The 20,432-nt window shown below is 40.0% G+C and overlaps 1 protein-coding gene across 2 annotated transcripts in view; it reads left to right on the top strand.

Moving 5' to 3' along the window:
• Positions 1–1,042: 1,042 nt before the first annotated feature.
• LOC121276975 (fibrillin-2) overlaps positions 1,043–20,432 on the top strand; it is a 401,991-nt gene continuing 382,601 nt past the window's right edge. Inside the window, exons 1-5 of one of the 2 annotated variants that reach the window (XM_041185736.1) lie at positions 1,043–1,562; positions 2,658–2,740; positions 17,027–17,125; positions 17,499–17,594; positions 19,535–19,630. In XM_041185736.1, the coding sequence (XP_041041670.1) occupies positions 1,384–1,562; positions 2,658–2,740; positions 17,027–17,125; positions 17,499–17,594; positions 19,535–19,630 (553 nt within the window). In that variant the 5' untranslated portion in view covers positions 1,043–1,383. Of the gene's footprint in view, positions 1,563–2,657; positions 2,741–12,922; positions 12,943–17,026; positions 17,126–17,498; positions 17,595–19,534; positions 19,631–20,432 lie in introns of those variants that run through there. The other variant, XM_041185737.1, reaches the window with a different exon arrangement.

Here is a 20,432-nt window from a genome sequence, read left to right on the forward strand (position 1 = left end):
TTGTATTAGAGGATCTCCGTCGAGTTGCTCAAAGTGAGCTGGAGGATATAGTGGAACTTTGTGAGGGATGGTGGTCAAATGGGATTTTGTTTACCTGTCACCTTGGAAATTGAAAACAATTCCTGAGAGTTTGACATTTTGTAAGCTGAGAACAGGATGGATTCTGGGATCTGCTGTATCCAGGTGGCAAAGAGGGAAGGAGGGGCAAAGTGGGAGGGTGCTATGTGGAAGTGGAGGTGTGAGGGGGAGGGTGGGAGATGAGGGGAGGGTGTGTTGGTCAGGGGTGTAAATGGGGGGAGAGGGAGGTTGGAGGGAGCAGGGAGGATGGTGTGAGGGGATGGAGGTGGGGAGAAGGGGGCAGTACAAGGAGGGAGGTGGGATGTTGATAAAATGTTTCTCCTACAATTAGGTGGTCTAAGGGGACAGGTACAGAAGTGGGGGAGAGGGGGTGCAGGGAGGGAGGCGGGATGGGCAGAAGGTGGTATGAGGGGACAGTTAGATAATTGGGGAGAGGGTCGGACGGGATGTAGGACGGGGTCGGGAAGGTGGTATGAGGGGGCAGTAAAGGAGCTGGGTGATGGTTGCCAAGGTGACCACCAGCATGTAGCCGGCGACTTTCAGCTCAGTCAAATGAATTGGCAGCAAATCGGCAGCTGTGCGTCTGCGTTATCCGGGAAACGCTTCTGGGAAAAGACATTGCTCACAGTACAGGGATGAAGTGGCCGCGGAAGAACTTTTATACAAACATATACAAGTAGCAGAAGCAATTTTTGAATTTATTTCTCCGATTATTTAAGTTCACTTTGCTTCATTAAAATAATAGGGGGGGAGAAAGAGGGAAAAAAGTCTACAACTGATACCTCTCCCGTTTCGTTTGCACCACCCAGTGGAGCTATTGAAATGTGTGGAACCGAGGGAACGGAGGGCGCTGCTCTCCTCCTGAGTTAGGTCCTCCCCTAACCCCACGTGCTTGTGCTCACTCTCCATTGACAGGAGCCAGTGAAAAGCTCCCGGTCGCCCTGCAGCCTCTCAGTCTCAGCTCGCCGGACTGGCGGCTTTTTGTAAAGATCCCAGGCACGCTTTAGATCTCTTAAGCAGGAGCACGTTTCTTTTTCAGTCTTTACATTCATGCATTTCCCCTCCCCTTCTCTATCCAGTTTGTTTCTTTTTTGGGGTCCCAGCATTACGCCGCAGCTCAAACAAAATTTTTTTTTTTTTGCAAGCATTTTTCACCGTACGCTTACCAGATTTATGAACAACTGAAAGGAGCCCGAGTTATAAAGTGAACGCTAATCGGGTCAACAGACTGTGAAGTTATTCATTTTAAAACAAAACGTGACCTGGAAATCCTTCAACAAGCCCAGGAGCTGGTGTATTCCCGGGATGGGGATACAGTGCTGTTGGAAATTTCTGCTGGGATGTATAGCGATAGCAGGCATCGTGGTGGAAAAAGTGGCTGGACAGCAATATCCAAGAAACTTTGAAGCACAACGATTCAATCCAAATGAAATGAGGGAAGCAGCCAAAGTGAGGAGAAGAGGACAGCATGATATGTTGAGAGGGTATACACATGATTTCTTTTTTAAAAAACAGAATGCATATAGGCTTGAATATATTTGTAATTTTGCTCAAAACTTAGGGACTGGAATATTAAGTGCTGTGGCCATAACGTTTTAGTGTAAAAGCAGACTTCTCGCTGAGCTGTCATCCATTAACTTTTACAGTAAATAAGTATTGAATGCATTCTTGGAGATTTCCTGGATTTCCAAAGAGAAATCCCCTTCAGTCTCTGTTTATCTGTAACAGTGATCATCTGCACGTACAGTTGGAGGGTTAAAAAAAGGAAAGGCTCCAAATGCTGAAAATACACAGATCAGTCATCCTCTGTACTAAAAACGGACAGGTTATGATGTTACGGGCATTTAGCCTTCAAAACTGAGTGTCATCTTGACCTTGTTAGAAAGTTATTCAGCAGCTTTATAAACCACAGTTGAAAGTTAATCGGCTAAGCAACTTTAATTGCTGGCTTCAAAACTCCGAAGTGAATGATATTGACTTTTACAGTTTTAGTATTTTTTAAGCGGACAGAACATTTCCTTTAGGAACTTGCAGAATTAAATAATTAGATCCTGAGCTGTGAGAAAATGGTCAGTCTGTATATGGGAAATCTCTAGGGTGGGTGTACAATACGGAATGGGTTCTAAAAGTTATAGACACGAAAGACTGTGATCATTTTGAAGAAAGTAACAAATTGCCTTATTTCAAAGAGATTTTTGTTTTAAAATATCCTCTTTTGAATAAAACGGCGTAGCGCGAAACTTAGCTTTAAAAGTTGAAGTATCATTTTTACTTAGAATTCGTAAATTTATGGTAAGATAGCAGAAGCCAGATAAAATGTATGGCTTTCCTTTCTGTCTTCAAAAAGTAGCCTGTGCTTCGACATTTGCCAAGTTTCCATTCCCCTGCATATTATTTATGCCGTAGAAAGTTATTTTGAAAAAATCAGTTACTTTATCTTTATGTATAAAACATAAATTAGTTTTTCATACATTTTCTCTATCGTTTATAACTAAACTAAAAATTGGTTTTCCTTTTTCCATTTTAAAGTGTTGTGTTTAATTTTTGAATGGTTTTGATTTTCTATGTATGCATCACAGGCCAAATGTCTGTGGATCTCGATTTCACTCTTACTGCTGCCCGGGATGGAAAACATTACCTGGAGGAAACCAGTGCATTGTCCGTAAGTGCAGTTCTTCCTAACAACGTCATTTTACATTTTATACTATGGGATGGGATATTATATGATGCAATGCCATATTGGAACATATGGCAATGTTTAAACAAAAGATCATATAAAGCTTGTATGAAAAAAAGTATCTGGAGACACCATAAATGTAAAAGAGTTGTTACGAATGTCGTACAATAGCTTTGTCATCATAACGCTTTAAAGTTTAAGCCATTCTTTTCACTACAGAGCTTACATTTCATTTTTGGTGCAGATGGAAAATTATTCTTCGTGGCATCAAAAATAAATTGTCTCTGTCATTAACAAAGTGAAGTGGATGCAAAGGAAGACCCAAACTAAAATTTGAGGACCAGGATGCTGAGACATTAGTATGGGAATCATATTAGACAAACTATGCTTGTTTTTGGAATGCTGACAAATATGCTGCATATCAGTTAGCATAGATAGGTAGTCTCGTGGTGCTGTAATTAAACCCTCTTTCCATCTGCTTAACAACAATTAAATAAAAAATAAATTACATCTGCATTAATACAGATTCTGTTATTAAATCTATCAATAGAAGAGATGTTTCCAATTCTCAGATAGAGCTAGAGGAAATTAAAATTCAAAACAATAAACCCCTGATCATAGCACAACATTTTTCACAGCCTTTCTAAATTTGTAATGATCCTTGGTGTGCTGCTGCTAAAATAACTCATTGTGATGCATTATTCCAGGGATCACTAATTTAGTAACTTTCTGGAGGTGCAAAATCGCCAGGTGCTAAGTATTATAGATTTAACCTGATTGCTGTAGTGGTACAGTCAAATCAAATTTCAATGGTTAGCGATCAGTTAGTTGAAAAAATTCCTTTGAAACTAGTTTTCAGTCGGCTAAGGACTATATTTAAAGATATGAGTTCAATTTCTAGAGCCAACAATGGGGCTTGGAAAGCATGAGGCAAAAGGTAGGTACAATAATTTAAATATACATCATCTAACAGAAAAATTTATTCTATTTCAGAAAGGCAATTGGTGAAGGATAAAATTGGAGCCAATCTTTACACATTTTTAGAAGCTTTATTTACAGAAATACACATTACCAACATGTACCTCCTAACCTAACAGGCCTAGTTTTATTCTTTCCTTACTTATAGGAGCATGAGCGAATACCCAATTAATACCCACTACATGCGTACAATTAAACACAAGTAATAAATGATTAACAAGAAACTTTTCCTCTTCCTTTCAGATGCTAAGGAACACAAGCTCCAACAACTTATTGATACCATCCAGGACCCTCCACCCCTTACTGTCCCTCTGACCCCATCCCGTCTTCTCATCTCAGCCCTTGCCGTGTATTCACCATACCCCCTGACCTTCCCCTCTCTGATGCTGAATGTCCAGTGCTCAGCAAAGGACTCAGTTTCATACCCTTACACCCTCATCTCAATTAATTTTGGGCTCGGCATGACGCTGAACTTTTCGTCCGCCGCCTTTGTCTCCGTGCTCACTTCATTGTCAGGAGTCCTCCCCGCCCCCCCCCCCGTTCCACGAATCCTTTCACCCGCCTCTGGTATTTTCCTTCTATCTGGACCCCTCCCCTCTGGCCTCTTACCTGCTCTTGATCTTTTCATTGAGACCTGTCGGCGTGACATTGGCCGTCTCAATTTCTTTGTCACTCTCACCCACTCTAACCTATCTGCTTCTGAACTTGCTGCACTCCATTCTTTCAGGTCCAACCCTAACTTTGTTATCAAACCTGCTGACAAGGGTGGTGCTGTTGTTGTCTGGCGTACTAATCTCTACCTTGCAAAGGCTGAGCGTCAACTTTCAGACACTTCTTCCTACCTTCCCCTGGACCATGACCCCACTGCTGAACATCAAGCCATTGTTTCCAGGACTGTCACTGACCTCATCTCCTCCAGAGATCTTCCCTCCACAGCTTCCAACCTCATAGTCTCCCAACCCTGGACATCTACCTCCTCCCCAAAATCCACAAACAGTCCCGGTAGACTGATCGTGTCAGCCTCTTTCTGCCCCACGGAACTAATTTCTTCCTATCTTGACTCCGTTCTCCCTCCCCTTGTTCTGTCTCTTCTCACCTATATCTGCGATTCCTCTGATGCCTTTCAGCATATCAACAATTTCCAGTTCCCTGGTCCTAACAGCCTCCTCTTCACAATGGATATCCAATCCCTCTACACCTCCATCCCCCACCAAGATGGTCTTGAACAGAGGCCCAAACAATCACCATCCACCACCACTCTCCTCTGCCTGGCTGAACTTGTTCTCTCACTGAACAATTTCTCCTTAAACTTGTCTCACTTCCGCCAAATAAAAGGTGTGGCTATGGGTACCCGCATGGGTCCCAATTATACCTGTCTCTTTATGAGGTATGTGGAACATTCCTTGCTCCAGTCCTACTCAGGCCCCCTCCCACAACTCTTTTTTCGGTACATCAATGTCTGTTTCGGTGCTGCTTCGTGCTCTTGTCTGGACCTGGACAAAGTTATCAATTTTGCTTCCAATTTCCATCCCTCTATCACCTTCACAAGGTCCATCTCCTTCCCTTCCCTTCCTTGACCTCTCTCTCTCCATTTCTGGCGATAGACGGTCTACCAATATTCGTTACAAACCCACCGACTCCCACAGCTACCTCAAGTACAGTTCCCTGCTTCATCTAAGGACTCTATCCCATTCTCTCAGCTCCTTCGCTTCCATTGCATCTGTTCTGATGATGCCACTTTCCAACACGTGCTTCTGACATGTCTTCCTTCTTCCTTAACCGAGGTTTCCCACCCACTGTGATTGACAGGGCCCACAGCCGTGTCCGACCCATCTCCTGTGCCTCTGCCCTCACACCTTCCTCTCCCTTCCAGAACCATGATAGGGTCCCTTTTGTCCTCACTTTTCACCCCACCAGCCTCCGCATTCAAAGGATCATCCTCTGCCATTTCCACAACTCCAGCATGTTGCCACCACCAAACACACCTTCCCCTCACCCTATCCTGTCAGCGTTCCGTAGGGACCGTTCCCTCCGTGATACTGTGGTCCACTCCTCCATCACCCCCAACACCTCACCCCCGTCCCATGACACCTTCACATGCAATCGTAGAAGGAGTTACACTTGCCCCTTTACCTCCTTCCTCCTCACAGTCCAAGGACCCAAACACTCCTTTCAGGTGAAGCAGCACATATCTCAAATCCTGCAGTACCACCCATAAGAAATCACCAACATGAATCACAAAGGTGACTGAAAGTTTCCTTTCATGATACCAGTAAAATAATATGGGATCTGCTTTTAGTTGAACACAGCCGATTTTCAGCAAAACAGTCCTCTCTGAAAAATAACATAAAACTAACAGGACCTAAGGTTTCCAGGAAAACTAATGGGAGTAAAGGCTTCCAAGTCTCCTGGACCTGATAGCCTCCATCCTAGGGTCTTAAACGAAGTTGTCGCAGAGATAGTGGATGTGTTGGTTGTAATCTTTCAAAATCCCCTGGATTCAGGAAAGGTCCTAGTGGATTGGAAAAACCCCAAATATAACACCACTGTTCAAGAGAGCAGGGAGACAGAAAGCAGAAAGCTATAGTCCAGTTAGTCTAACATCTGTCATTGGGAATATGCTACAATATATTATTATGGAGGTGGTAGCAGGACATTTAGAAAATCATAATACAATCAGGGAGAGTCAACATAAGTTTTTGAAAGGGAAATCATGTTTGACAAATGTATTAGAATCTTTGAGGATGTAACAAGCAGCATGGATAAAGGGGAACCAGCGAATGTAGTATATTTGGATTTCCAAAATGCATTTGATGAAGTGCCACATTAAAGATTACTACACAAGATAAGAGCTCATGTTGTTGGGCGTGATAAATTAGCATGGGTAGACAACTGGCCTTCTAACAAGAAACAGAGTCAGGATAAATGTGTCATTTTTAGGTTGGCAATGTAACTAGGGGAATGCCACAGGGATTAATGCTGGGGCCTCAACTATTGCAATCTATGTTACTGATTTGGATCAAGGGACTGACTGTATTATAGCCAAATTTGTTGATGATACAAAGATAGGTAGGAAAGCAAGTTGTGAGGAGGATACAAACGGTTTGCAAAGGGACATAGGTGGTAAAATGAGGAGATAAAAATTGGCAGATGGAGTATAATGTGGAAAAATGTGAGGTTGTCCACTTTGGCAGGAAGAGTAGAAAAGCAGAATATTATTTAAATGGAGAAAGATTGCAGAATGTTGCAATATGGAAGGATCTGGGTGCTATCGTACATGCATCACAAAAAGTTAGCATTCAGGTCCAGCAAGTAATTAAGAAGGCAAGTAGAGTGTTGGTCTTTATTGTAAGGGGAATAGAGTACAAAAGTAGGGAAGTCTTACTACGGCTGTACAGGACATTGGTGAGAAAATGCCTGGAATACCGTGTACAGTTTTGGTCTCTGCACTGAAGGAGAGATGTACTGAAGCAGTTCAATTAAGGTCCACTAGGCTGATTCCGGGGATGAAAGGGTTGCCTTCTGAGGAAAGGTTGAGCAGGTTGGGCCGATATTCATTAGAATTTAGAAGAATGAGAAGTGACCATATTGAAAGATATAAGACTCTGAGGCGTCTTAACAGTGTTGATGCTGGAAGGATATTTCCTCTCATCGGGGAATCTAGAGCTAGGGGACACAGTTAAAAAATAAGGGGTCTCCCATTTAAGATGGAGATGAGGAAGAATTTCTTCTCTGAGGGTTGTTAGTCTTTGGAATTCTCTGCTACAGAGAGCAGTGATGGCTGGGTCAGTCAATATTTGTGAGGCTAAATTAGACAGATTTTTGATCAACAAGGGAGTTAAGTGTTATGAGTGACAGCAGGAAAGTGGAGTTAAGACCACAATCAGATTAGCCATGATCTTATTGAATGGCAGAGCAGGATCGAATGTCCAAATTCACACGATCACAGAATTGTTACAGCACGTATGGAGGCCAGTCAGCCCATTGTGTCTCCATCAGCTCTCTGAATGAACAATTTATTTAGTGCCATTCCCCTGCCCTCTCCCCATAATCCTATACAATTTTTCATTTTCAGTTAACTATCTAAATCTCTTGAATGCCTTGATTGAATATGCCTCTACCACACTTTCTAGCAGTGTATTTATGATCCTAACCACTCGCTGCATGAAAATGTTTTTCCTCATGGTTGCCATTGCTTCATTTGCCATTTACCTTAAACATGTGCCCTCTCATTCTTGATCCTTTCACAAGTGGGAACAGTTTTTTCTTATCTACACTGTCCAGACCCTTCATGATTTTGAATACCTCCATCAAAGCTCCTCTCAGCCTTCTCTTCAAAGAAAACAGTCCCAGTTTCTCCAATCTATATTCGTAACTGAAGTTCCTCATCCCTGGAACTACTCTCGTGAATCTTTTTTGCACTGTCTTTAATGCTTTCCTATCCTTCCTAAAGTGTGGCACCCAGAATTGAATACAATACTTCAGTTGAGGCTAAACCAGTTTATACAAGTTTAACACAGCCTCCTTGCTCTTGTACTCTATGTCCCTATTAATAAAGCCTCGGATACTGTATGCTTTATTAACCACGCTCTCAGTCTGTCCTGCCCCTTCAATGGCTTCTGCACATATACACCCAGTTCTCTCTGTTCCTGCACCTCCTTTTTAAGTTTTACCCTTTTATTTGTGTCTCCATGTCCTTCTGGAATCACTTCGCACTTCCCCAAATTGAACTTCATCTGTCACTTGTCCGTCCATTCCACCAACTTGTCTCTGTCCTTTTGAATTTCTATACTATCCTCCTTACAGTGCACAATACTTCCAAGTTTTGTATCATGAGCAAATTTTGAAATTGTGCCCTGTACACTCTAGGTCATTAATATATATCAGGAAGAGCAAGAGTCCCAACACTGAACTCTGGGGAACTCCACTGCAAACCTTCCTCCAGTCCAAAAAACATCCATTAACCACTAATCTGTTTCCGGTCGCTCAGCCAACTTATATACATGTTTTTACTGTCCCTTTTATTCCATGAGCTTTAACTTTGCTCTCAAGTCTATTGTGTGGCACTGTATTAAATGCCTTTTTGAAATTCCTGTACACTGCATCAACAGCATTACTCTCATCAGCCCTCTCAATTATCTCTTCAAAAAACTCCAGAAAGTTAGTTAAGCACAATTTTCGCTTAAGAAATCCATCTTGGCTTTCCTTAATTAACCCAACTTTGTCCACATGGCTATAAATTTTGTCTTGGATTATTGTTTCCAAAGTTTCCCCACCACTGAAGTTAAACTGACTGACCTATCATTGTTGGGCTTATCTTTACATCCTTTTTTCAACAGTGGTGCAATATTTGCAATTCTCCAGTCCTCTAGCACCACCTCTGTGTTTAAGGAAGACTGAATTGCAGTGCCTCTGGAATTTCCACTCTCACTTCCCTCAGTATCCTTGGATGCATCTCATTTGGTCCTGGTCGCTTATCAACTTTGTGTATGTACAACCTATCCTGCACCTCCTCCTTATCACTTTTAAACCCTTCAAGTTTATTAATTACCTATTTTTTCACCGTGACCTGGGTAGCATCTTCTTCCTTGGTAAAGACAGATGCAAAATATTCATTTAATACATCAGCTATGCTCCCTGCCTTCATCTGTAAATCTGCTTTTTGTTCCCTAATCAGCTGAACTTCTCCTTTTACAAGTTATATGCCTATGTGGGATTCCCTTCTATGTTAGCTTCCAGCCTTTTTTCGCACTCTCTTTGCTTCTCTTATTTGTTTTTTCACTTCTCCTCTGAACCTGCTATATTCAGCCTGTTCTCTGTTGTATGATCCTTCTTGACATCTGTCGTAAGCACACTTTTTCTTCTTGGTATTAATCTCAATCTCTTTCATCATCCAGGGAGCTCTGGATTTATTTGCCCTACCTTTCCCTTTCAATGGAATATACCTTGACTGTGCCCAAATTATCTCTTCTTTGAAGGTATCCCATTGTTCAGGTGCCATTTTTCCTGCCAACAATTCATCTAGTCGAGATCCATTCTTACCCAATTGTAGTTTGTTTTTCCCCAGTTAATTACTCTTGCTCTGGATTGTTCTTTTCCATAACCATCCTTACCTCATGATACAATGATCACGGTCCCATAAATGTTCTCCCACTGACACTTGATCCACTTGGCTCATCTCATTCTCAAGGACCAGGTCTTTAGCAGTGCCATTTTTGTTGCGCTGGACACATTCTGCTGTAGAAAATTTTCCTGAACACGCTCCAAGAATTCTTGGCCCTCTCTGTCCTTTCCAATACTAATATCCTAATCTATACTTGGATAATTAATGTCTCCCATTTTAACTACTCTATAATTCTTACACTCTCCATAATTTCCTTACAAATTGCCTATTCCTGCTCCAATTTCTTATGATTTTACGATATTTTACCCTGTAGGCATTGCTCAGGCCATAGATACATTTATTTAGTTTCCATAGTTTTCTTTTTGTGTCTACTGCCTCTTTGGGCAGCTATCAAAAAAGCTTCTCTCTGAAAAATATCACCCTGCAGAAATGTAACTCTTATGTCGATTGACCTACATTTCCATGAATAAAAAGCAAAGGAGCTAAAAATATCTTTAGGATCACTTTTCACCTGTGGGAGAGTACACCCAACATCTGTATCACTCAGTTGCTCTTGAAAAACCCAAGCTACTACCCTTCCTTTAGCCGTACCTGTCCCATCTGCAAGGACATTTTCACTTCAAATCCATCTATGCAACAAAGCTGCTTGATCCTTACCTCATACCTCAGAATAAACTCCAAACTCTATCTTTTATTAGTTTATCTTCAGATGTATTGGCAGCCACCAAACCTTCATGAGGACTTCTGCATCTATCTAGTTGTGTTCTTAGACTCTCCTGAAGTCTTTATTTCATTGTTTAATCTATTCAAACAATGGGCTTCACCCCGTTTTTCCAGTTCATGATTCTTCTTAGTTATGTTTCTGAACACTCACTCACTTTTCCAGAACTGCTTCATCCAATTCAGAGTCACGAGGAGTCGTAGCCTATCCCGGCAGGCAGTGGGCGCTAGGCAGGGTACACCCAGGACAGGACACCAGTCCATCACAGAGCACACACTCAGGGAGACAATTTATTATAACCAATCCACCTAACCAGCTCTTCTTTGGGCGGCAGTTGGGAGGTGGGGGTGGAGGTGGGGGCACCTGGCGGAAACCCACACAGACACAGGGAGAACGTGCAAACTCCACACAGACAGACACCCGAGGTCAGGGTCAAACCCAGGTCTCTGGAGCTGTGAGGCAGCAGCACTAACCACTGCGCCACTGTGCCACCCTGATTCTGCACAATCAACCAATATTGTCAGTGGTTGTTACTGCCACAATTACCACATCCCTCCATTCACTATATTCCATTGAAATATTTATCATCCAAGCATTTACTCTGAGTAATTGGCCTGTGGATGTGATTGATCTATGGTGTGTCATGATGACTCACATTTCCAACATCCAGCCTTTTACAAAGTCGATTGCTGAAAGGACTTTCAGCTGCGATACTCATCACCATAATATTCAGATTTTCACACGGCTCTGAACTCGGAATTGGCAAATTCCCCTTCTTTATCAGTCAGAAACTTGTGGTGGCCAAGTTTGGTCATATCAATTTCTCCATGATTTTGCCTATGATAATGCTTTGCTATATGTTATTGTAGAGAAACTAAATCTGGTCACCAGGTCTATAAGACCGTTGTCTTATACCTTTAAACCCATGGCAACTGTACCCTTTGATACTTTTTACAGATTTCACAATTCTCACTGATCTCTTCTATTAGCCTTGTATGCTCTTCATCAACTACACCTGTGTCTTTCAGCAAGATTCTTAACCTTTGACAAGTAGTGTGAGCAAATTGTTTATGTAACTTTAAGATAATTGGTTATTTTCCTGACAGATTCTTATCATTTTGTGCAATTAATATTTGTCCCAACATCTGATGAGAGACATCAAGTTTTGTTAAGGGGGTATACTTATATCCTGACTGGGTAAAATACGGATCAACTGACTTTCTAAAAAAAATGCATTTTCATGATCTATATCAAGTTTCATTTGTACCTTTTTCATAAAAAGTTTATTCAGGAGCACAGTGATCTCGCTAGAGGCAACATCAGTACTTGTAAAATAGCTTACTCCAGCTATTTTAATGGAATTCAACCCCCTTTAGTGACCCCAAAGTGTTGTCATCACAACTAAAGCAAGTAGTACTTTTATGTTCCTTAACCTTGCATCAATCCAGAAGGTAATGCTTTAACTAATCTGCCCCAGATATTGAAGTCCAAACACTGTCTAGCAATGCACAGTTAAAAAAGTCATCACAGGGCTAAAACTCCTTATGACCAGTATAATTTGCTTGGATTCATCATTCCCTTCATCCCTTCCCTCCTGTCCTTCAGAATTCTTGGTATCATGTGCCATTTTGGGACCCTGCCCTCTCTGCTTTGGGCAATTCACTGCATAATGATACTTAGAATCGCACCTGAAGCACCTATTAACTCTTCCTTTGGCATTTCTTGGGTTAATTTGCCCATTTATTTTTGTTCCAATTTTGTCTTACCCTTTAATGGCCAGATCTGCTAAAGGTGCTTTCATCCTCATTCTGTTTGCCATTAATCCTTCTGTTGTATTGACGCCTGCATCTGGTATTTCAAAATCTGGGAATTATTGAACCTCCTACACATTGTGTCATTGCAGAATGTCTCAGTTATTACATGAAGGTGAAGGAAATGACTGTTTCCCTATGAAGTTTTTAAGGCAGCAGACATATGATCAAACAGGGTCTCTTTTACTGAGAATAGAACACTGATTAAAACCATTGCCTGTCCATTTGAAACATCTTAGCACAATCCAGTAATTTAAATGCTAGTAGTGAGCCAGACATTCCTAAATTGAATTTTGTCAATATTTTTAATACAACCTGTTAAAATCTGTTAAAATGTATTCCTCCATGAAAGTGTCATCTGTTTTCCTAAACCTGACACGTCCTGAGCATGCCACATAGACATTTAACAGATAATTTTTCTTGTGGATTTTATCCAAGCACTATTAGAAGGTCCAAATCGTCATCAATATCGAACTGATGGGAATCCATCTCACAAATAACTTCTGATTTTACTTCTTGTAGGAAGCGACAACACCAAGGCCATGTCTTACAGGTAGAGTTTTCTGAGTCCTAGCATGAATAGCTGGCTAGCATGGGAGACAGATTTCCTTGTTTCTGCCAGCATGGTTAATAAGTTTGGATTGATGTTTCAAATAATATGTGAAAGAAACAAAACTTTAAATTTAAAAAAACACTTTAACGTAACTAAAATTGATGTAGGCATCTAGCATGTGCAAAGGAATTAGTGGCTGCATAAAGCACTTATATTTCACATTGGCATTAGGCAATAGATCTGGTACAGCAAATGGGATGAAAGTGTCTGCTCTTTCTGAAGGTTGAGAATCTCAAGTATGTTGGAAAGTCTCATTCCTGTTCCAACTGGGCACAAAGCCATAAAATAACCTATTGGCTTGGTGATAATTTATCAGTATCACTGAACAAAGTAGATGGGTAAAATTGAAAAACTCAGGCATGTACATTAAAGAATGATCGTGTGAGAGAGAGGATTCCAGTATGTGGTCAGTGGAGTGTAGGAGGGCCTCTTTATTGTATGTGCTTAGGACAGGAGGTCTTCACTTTCTTTTCAATTTGCTTAGATTTTATTCAGCGTTTATGCAAAATAAAAATTAAATCAGGGAAAAAGCAGGAAATAGCAAAGTTTTATTCTGAAAAAGTTGTTGAGCATGTTCAAAAATATTACCTGGCCCCGTTGATGTCCCACTCCTATTAGAGTTTTTAAATTGATTTAATGGACTTGCTGCATATATGAAATTTTGTTCATGTACCAAATTCTCAAGTGTAACAATAGCCACAAATTATTGGTATACATTTAAAGATATTAAATTATTAAACCATAAGTGTAAAAAAATTTACAAACATTTTGTGTATTAATAATCTCTTGTGCACACAAAAACCCTGAAACTGAGGATAATTAACAGCTTAGCATGAAAATATATCACTGATTAATATTTTTTCTTATGCCATTCAGGCTCATCTTTCTTGTGTTGTATGTCATGTCAAAACTTGGATTTTACTGGGCTGTTCTCTTAACTTTTTTAAATACCCATGCACTCAAACAGCCCAAAGAAGTAGTTAGAACAGCGTAGGAAGCTAAGAAAGAGAGATCAGTGTGGTAATTTAACATGAAAATATGTCACTCATCAATATTTTTTCTTATACCATTCAGACTCACCTTCCTTCTGTTGTGTGCCAAGAATTGGGTTTTACTGGGAAGTTTTCATAACTTTTGTAAATACCCAAGCACTCAAACAGCCTAAAGAAGTAGTTTTTATTTGTTCTCGGGATGTGGGTGATGTTGGCACTGTATTTATTGCTCTGAGAACGTAGCGATGGGGAAATATGGTTCATCATGACTTTCCAGCTCTGAAGTTTCCTTTTGTTGATTTTTTCCTTTCTGTCCTTAACGATGTTGGTCTAATAAGGTTTTATAGCTGCTACGGCTATCCTTCATCTATGTTGCCAGTCAGTGAGTGTTGCCAAGCTCAAGGGCATCGCAAGCATGTTCAATCCTGTCCTCATATGCCATCCATATTGTTTACAATAGGATGGCAATCCAGAACTGGAACACTTAGCGATTTATTTGCCCCATTCTTTATCTGTAGCCAAGTGCAGACCTGCTAACATCAACTAATTAAAGAAAAAAACAGAAATCAAGCATGGGACCATCTGGCCTGCATGGCTTAGCACCACAGCATGAGGCAATTGGGAGAACTTTGTAGATGTAGGTTTAAATCTAATGCATAATAATTAGTATCAAACTGTATTTTAGGCAATAGCTGGAAAATTTCTCCAGACTGCTCCTGTGCCAATGGTATTACTTCACCAGAGGTGCAGCAGAAACCATGCTTACATATTTAAATGGGGTTTCCACTGCACTCCAGCAAAATAACATTAATAGAGTGGATTGGGGGGGGGGAAGGTGCACAGGGGTGTTTGCTTGATTGTTTGCCTTAATTTTGGCAGTAGATTGACTGAAATGCTGCAGAACTGGCATAAACCCAGTGTTTAAACTATTTCTTTGCGGTTTCTGGGTTTCGCCTGACAAAGTTAAACAGACGATTGGGAGAACTCATTTGAAAATTCAACTCCATAGTGTCGTTCATATCCTTAGGACATTCTAAAACATTTCCTAGCCAATTAATTATTTTTGAATTGTAGGCACTATTTGTGCCACACAAGTGGCAGGCAATGACCATCTCCAGCAAGAGAGAATCGAAGCACCTCCCCTTGACATTCAATGGCATTACCATCGCTGAATCCCCTATTATCACGATCCTTGGGCTTACCATTGGCCAGAAACTGAACTGGACCAGCCATATAAATACTGTGGCTACAAGAGCAGGTCAGAGGCTGGGAATTCTGCAGTGAGTAACTCGCCTCCTGACTCTCCTGTCCACCATTTACAATGCACAAGTCAGGTGTATGATAGATCACTCTTCAGTTGCCTGGATGAGTGCAGCTCCCACAACACTCAAAAAGCTTGACAGCATCAGGAAAAAACAGCCTTCTTGAATGGCTTCCCATCTACCAGCTTCAACATTTGCTTCCTCCAACTTAGTGCCAAATCATGCTAACCCATGCTACCCCTCACCAGCCTTTGCTCTTATCCCTACATTGCAACTCATTTAGTATCCACAATGGGCTAACATCAGGAGCCATACTGACGTAAAATAAAGGTATATGTCTATTGATATTGTCACTATTTAAAACAAGTACTCTCATTGATAAAAAAAAATCATTCAATACATTGAAACTCTTTTGACTAATCTCTTATGAAAACAAAAAAATCTATTTTCTAACTACTTGGAGCTGTCAATGAAACTGCTCACTTAACAGGCACCCCACAGAGATAATGTGAGGTTGTAGTCATGCAGCACAAATTCTATAATGATATCCTTCGGGCTTATGTCAACAGACAGAGTGAATATCAAGCTCTTTTTTTTTAAACGTCACACTCTTTTTTAAATTAGAGTTAAATCCCATGACAGATTTGACATTTCCAATGAGTTTTGACAGTTCTTTGACAGCTTTTACAGTTCATTGACAGTTTGATAGCTCTTTGACAGCTTGGACAGTTCCAATGAGTTCATGCACTTTTTATACACAGTCATGTCTACTTTTAGTAATCCCAAAAGTCACCTGACCTGTCCCAAAGGCCAAATGACCTCTCCCAAAGGGTGCCTTACCTCTCCCAGTGGTGTGCTGGGGCCATATCCAAAGGGGTACCTTACCTCTCCAAAAGGGTATCCAAATAAATCAGCAAAGTTCAGACCTGCTCCTACCAGGTGTCTCCTACCTGCACACTTCAGATTTCGGACACCTACCTCACCAAAATCGCACATGAGTGGAGGCAGCTGCCGATTTATATGGGCAGCTACCTCCATGAACCACAGATGTACTATTTAGAACCCTCCCCCATTTCCCCTCCCAGCCCACAAAAATGGTGGAGGCTGGGTTCGCAGGCGGGACTCCCAGATTTAGGTTTTTGCTGGCAATTTCTGCCTGTGTAAAAAGTCAGGCCAATATTTCAGGTCGATGACCTTCGTCAGGGTTTTCTCTTTCTCTCCACAGGTGTTGCCTGACCTGCTGAGCTTTACCCACATTTTATTTAAATTGTTTATTTTTTTAAATGCCCCACAATAATTAAAATTTGAAGGAATGAGTCTCCACATTAGTAGAAATTAATTTTTAGTTGCAGAGAGATTGCGGTAATTAAAACTTAACATTAGATTAAAAAATGACTTACACATAATTGGATAAGATTTGTTTTTTTCTGGTATGCTTATTGAGTATCTAATAGATTAGGGCTGCAACTTCACACTCTTCTGTATATTTGCGTCAAGTCCCGGGGGGAGGTGGGAGAATACCAGTGTAATGCAGCTTTTTGAGGAGAAAGGCATCTCGGCCAGCAACTTCTTGATTTCTGTACTTAACAGCGCATGACTGGAGGCCAGATGTTGCTATCCGATTTACTCCTTAATAACCATTACTTCTACTGCAAAATCTAGGCCAGTATATAATCAGACACGGCATATACTCTCTGTAATCTCATAAATCCCTCACTTGAGAATGAAACTTATGAATCATCATAATTGTCTACTGCTTCTCACCTGCAGCTATTTGTCGAAACACCTGTGGTGATGGATTCTGTTCACGTCCCAACATGTGCACCTGCTCCAATGGACAAATCTCACCCAACTGTGGAACTAAATCTCGTAGGTTTCTAAGCATATTCTTTTACAAACTTAGGATTCTTGTTACCTTCATGTGGTGCTGCAGTAGTCAAGTGACACTTGAGATTATATACCTCAGCAACTCACACAAAAGATTAAATATGATATATAGTGCACTATTTTATGTAATAGTGCTATTTTATGAGATATATGGATTAATGAGTAAAGCTTTCCTATAAAAAATTTAATTGCATGAAACTAGTGGCTTGGCCTGTGTTATAAGAGAATCAGCCTGATTTTTCCCAAAAATCCACATTAAAAGAATTATAATCAATGAATCATATCCATGCTATGATTGTAGCATTTCTACTGTGGTACTTGTGGGAGATTAATGGTAAATGAATACCTTTTATAGTTCAACAGTGCAATATCAGATGCATGAATGGAGGCAATTGTGCTGAAGACCATTGCCAGTGCCAGAAAGGATACACAGGAACGCACTGTGGACAGCGTAAGTAGATTTTACTGATGGATATGTGATATAAGTTGCAGTTGAACAAGATTAGAGTGCTTCACTGAAGACTTGTCCTAAGAATATTTTGCGATCAAATTCCGCATTCAAATTTAATCAGTTTTAATGTGCGAATACAATTTTGCTCTCATTAGTTCTTTTATACAAGTAAAAAGGAAAATAAATATATTACTCAATAAACTGTGGAGAAATAATTCCTCTGGTCACTATTTGTAGCAGATGGAGAAATCTGATTTAAGAAAAAAGGGAGAAATGTGATGACTTAAGGAACCTCTGAGATCTCCTAGGGTTCAGCACTCATGATATAAAACCTATGGCATTGGAAAATATTTTCTTCTTCGGGGACAGGAAAAGGCTAATAGAACCGATAGTCTCCCCCTTTGTAACATCACAGGATAAATTTTATGAGCTAGTGCTGTGGACATAGTTTTGTGTGGTGGAAGCATTTACTGGGAATTCAGGTGTAGAGATTTGTGAATCAGTTTCTTGGCCTGTGCAGTTTTCCACCCATGAACTTTAATCAATGGAAAATGATGGGTGCATGAGTCAGGTATGATGACCTTCAATCCCAAATTCCTGGATCTGTACTTCCACCTCACGAACTCTGAGTCCTATATCGAACTTTATTTGAACTGTTGTTCAGGTCTTTTCAACAAATAAGTTGTCCAATTTTAAAAAATTCATGAAAGCCAACAAACTAATTCTATCTTCACACTGAATGTCACTAATGGAGTCCTAGGGCCCTTCATTTTGTTAAAAGAATTTTCAAAAAGAGATGTAACAATATTTTTTAAAATTATGATCTTCTAAATACAGGCATCAGAGAGATATTCATTTTCTTTCCAGTGTCCTCCAATCCTTTCCTTGAGGATTTCTGTGATTTGCATTGAGTAAACTTTCGTTGGTGACAATTATCTCCAGGATAATAAAATTATGCTTAAAAATATTTTATATACATTTTTAATTCCTGATTTTCTTTGTCATGGTCTAATTTCTGATACTGCACAGCCCCTTAAAGCCGTTAAAATTGCGAAAGATCCTATTTTCAGTGGAAGCATTTTTGTTTGATTAAAAATAATTTTAATTAAAATGTGGTACTAGCTTATGGTTGAATTTGTAGGTACTATTGCATATTAAATTCTTCCATAACTTTCTTAGACTATTTGTTACTCCATCAATAAATTGCTATGGAGGTTTTCTCAAATTGTGGAATAAAGGGCTGATCCCACTTTTCCTGCCATGTACATTCATATTTGTCCACATGTTCATGCCTGTAAGGTTTTCTCCAGTGAGGAGAGCACTCTGATTTTCTCTGGAAATTTCATCTTACCTACTGCCAATGTCATTCTGTGCTTACTTGTTAGAAAGTGTGTTTATAGTGGGACATGGACGGCTGAGTCAGGCATTCACTGTAAGAAATATTTTAGAGATATGTGAAGAATGTACTAGACTGGTAAAAATTCCTGTCAGAAAGTTTCACCTTACGTTTTCTTAAGATTGAAAACTGGGAATTATATGTTCCCTTTGCAGCGCTTGGGCTGTGGTTTTATATTGGCTCAGTCTGATTTCAACTTTACTTAACCTGACAAATATTCCCCAACTACATACCAGCCCATTGTTAGGCACCAACATTTAATTTATAATAGGTCTATTAGGATAGTAGTTCATTTATCCTTGTATATCACACATTGCTCTGTATGGTTCTTCAAATAGTCTTCCAAGGAAATTAATTTTAGTGTGATAATTTCTGTGAAGAACTTTCAATTAAATTAGTTGTGGGTGAACATCTGTGGAAACCATTGAGGCATTTTCCCAAATATTCCCTGTGGTGCTAAGCATTTCATTGAGCACAGCCTGGGTTCTCTGCTGGTGTTCCGTAAAACACTCGTAAAACACTGTCATTTCTCTTTGTGCCACAGCTGTCTGTGAAAATGGTTGCCAGAACGGTGGTCGTTGTATTGGACCTAATCGTTGTGCATGTGTGTATGGATTTACTGGTCCCCAATGTGAAAGAGGTAAGAACAAGAAATCTTTGACTTCTGCAGACAAATGCAGTGAATTCAATGAACAGTGTTTGAAAGTTATGTCATTTATTTGAAATAAGCATAGATGAAGAAATGTCGGAACAGACACATTGTCACCAACGGCATATTGGGATTTGCTCCCAGTTGAAAAATCTTGAAACTATTAACTAATGTGGTGTTTAAAAATATATAATAAATGATTGGATGTACTGAGCTTTTGGAAATAGATGCCAAGTACCACTTGCAAGCTTTGTTTCTTTTTCTGCAAATTATAAGAAAACACTAGAGTTGATATTGGAACGGAGTCAATTTAAGACAAACTTTTCTGGTAGAAATCATATTAGTATTTGACCAAGTAAGTGCATCATTCGGGATTTAAGCATAATTAATGTTGGAGCTTGAATTGTATGGTTTGATAGCTCTGATCTCTTACTAGTGATATGTGCTGCAACCTGTCCTCAACTCTGTTAGTTCTTGTTTTCTTGGAAGCGCTATTATTGTATTTATTGATTTTTAAAAACATTGTAAATGTATTGAGAAAACTATCCAGGTCCAACTCTGCATTGGACATAATTGTAAATTGAAAATGCTTACAGAATATATGCAAGAGACATTATCTTTTTTTTTTGTACTTTGCACTCCAAAGGGAAAGTGTCCCTATCATAAAAATGTTTTAGAAATTTGTCGGCGGATTTACTGATAATTCGCTTTTTGTATTTTGCTTGGATAGATAGATGACAGATTACATGTTGGAGGGGATTAAGAGGTGTCTAGCCATGATGTTCAGCCACCA

The sequence above is a fragment of the Carcharodon carcharias genome, chromosome 4 (genome assembly GCF_017639515.1).
Source record: "Carcharodon carcharias isolate sCarCar2 chromosome 4, sCarCar2.pri, whole genome shotgun sequence".
Taxonomy (NCBI): domain Eukaryota; kingdom Metazoa; phylum Chordata; class Chondrichthyes; order Lamniformes; family Lamnidae; genus Carcharodon; species Carcharodon carcharias.